Below are 2194 nucleotides of genomic sequence, written 5' to 3'. Positions count from 1 at the left end.
GGGGGGGGGGGGGGGGGGTTGTTGCAAGGGAGAGCAAAGTCATCCAGAGCACTGGGAGAGATTCAGGACTGAGAGATTGGAGAGAGAGTGGCTTTCTTATGAGAAATGTCCCCCCATTTGTAATTGGGTATTGTTGTTTTTAATAAATGTCTGGTGTGCATTCAGTCTGGTACACAGTTGTTCTTTAGTCTCTCCTACATATTTTCCATCAGGGCATTTGGTGCACTGGATGAGATGTACAACGTTGAGTATATCAATGTTATTTTTAAATAGGATTATTTTATTTATGTATTTATATTCTAATATAATAAAAGACTTACCCTGAGTGTGTGTCTGTGTGTCTATAAAGCTTTTTGGCAACTGCGTATGTGCTGCCATGAGGGCAGGTGGTGATTGGCTCCTGGTCCTGCACAGCCCAAATCTGTGACAGTCCTGGTGAAATCTTTGGTGGTGGTGAACATGTCCAGGGCACCTGAGCAGTGGGGCTTCCATGGGGGGAGAGAGGAGGGGTAGAGCGGGGCCAGATGTGGGGTGGGGGGTACAGTGGGGCAGACCCGTAGTGGCGGTGGGGAGAGCAGGGCCAGGCCCCGAGTGGTCAGGGAGGCGGGCAGAGTGGGGCTAGACCCTGAGTGGTGGTGGGGGGAGAGTAGAGCCAGACCCGGAGCAGCAGAGGGGAGTCAGCAGTGGGGAAGGGCAGGGGAAAGCAGGGCCAGACTCGGAGCTGTGATGGCGAGGGAAGTAGAGTGGTGCTGGGTGGTGGGAGGCATGATGGTGGCAGGAGACAGGGCCGAGGGCTGCACATGGGGCTCCATCCCTGCCCACGGCCTGTCATTCTTGATGGGTAATTTGCTAGTATGTTTATAAATGGGTGCAGCTTTCTTTCACAGTTCATAGAATCCTACTAATTTTTAGTATCCTAACCAGAACTTATTACATAAAGTCAATTAACGTACAAGCTTAAAATTTATTAAGTGGCCAATGAAGTCTGTGTTTTGGTGTTAGACGTTCGATGCTGTATAAATAAAAATATTAAGTTTGGTATCTTTGAGAATCAGTGAGGAATACTGTATTTATCTCTTGAAAATGTAATTATAAATAGGAATACTAGCTAATGCAGCTGTTTTGACTGGAAAGGTGATCTGTTAAGATAACGAGAACAACTTTAAGAATAGTCTTTTGCTGATTGACAAACAATATAATGCTCTATATTTTATATTCTAGTGCAAAGAGAATGGTGCTTTTACTGTGGTGATAGATAACTATGTAAAAGAAGAAGAAGGCACAGGGGTTGTGCATCAGGCCCCCTACTTTGGTGCTGTAAGTAAGAGCTTTTTTGTATTTTGTTTCAGATCATTTTTCTCTTATTCTCCAAATGCACAGCTTGCAGTAAGAAGGGTAACCAACTGTTCAACGCACTGTGTTCTGGTGGGTTATCTAATGCAAAGAGTAGATGCAGTTGGCTGTTGTATGCTAGCAAGCGTAGGTTAGATGTTCCTAGTTTCTGATCATTACTAAGAACAGTTGAGTAAGTCTACTGCTAGACTGGGAAGCAGATGTGTTATGTAGTAAATGGGATAAAAGCAGCACTGCAGTTCATGTCTGGGTTCTTTGTAATGATTTAACTTTATTAATCTCTATTTGTTTGGAGTACATAAAAGGAATTTATATGCTCCTGTGTTTACTCTGTTCTTTGGGGGGCAAACAAGGCACTTCCTTTTAGTCTGTTCAACAGGACTTTTTCCTCCATCTTCCCCTCCCCTTCCCCCCTTCCCGGTTTGCTTCGGTCCTGGAAGAAAATAAAATAAAATAAATATTCCTAAGATTTTCTTTACTATCCTTTAGGAATTCTCCTAGATTAAGCCTGTGCTCAATACAGTTCAGTATCCTGTCTTCTACCTATAGCCATCACCAAAAGCCTGACAGGGAATTACAGTAATCCCTGGTAGTCAGATTTGGCCATCATGGGGATAGGCCAGGGGTGGGCAAAATGTGGCCTGCCAAGCCATTCTATCTGGCCTGCGGGGACCTTAAAAATTTTAGAAAATTAATATTTATCTGCCCTGGGTTACCTGTCATGCGGCCCTCGATGGCTTGCCAAAACTCAGTAAGCAGCCCTCTGCCTAAAATGATTGCCCGCCCCAGGATAGGCCAAGCGTGGTTTGCGAGCCTTACACAGCTCCCATGTAGCTCTACT

At 44.9% G+C, this 2194-nt stretch overlaps 1 protein-coding gene across 1 annotated transcript in view; it reads left to right on the top strand.

Moving 5' to 3' along the window:
• IARS (isoleucyl-tRNA synthetase) overlaps nucleotides 1-2194 on the top strand; it is a 319713-nt gene that overhangs the window by 72031 nt on the left and 245488 nt on the right. The window contains exon 11 of the mRNA XM_019505112.1: nucleotides 1222-1317. Within this exon, the coding sequence (XP_019360657.1) occupies nucleotides 1222-1317 (96 nt within the window). The remainder of the gene's footprint in view (nucleotides 1-1221; nucleotides 1318-2194) is intronic.

This window comes from Gavialis gangeticus, unplaced genomic scaffold (genome assembly GCF_001723915.1).
Source record: "Gavialis gangeticus isolate Ggan-Ray unplaced genomic scaffold, GavGan_comp1, whole genome shotgun sequence".
NCBI lineage: Eukaryota > Metazoa > Chordata > Crocodylia > Gavialidae > Gavialis > Gavialis gangeticus.
The sequence above is the reverse complement of the archived record's forward strand: the minus strand, read 5'-3'. Positions and strand labels throughout refer to the sequence as shown.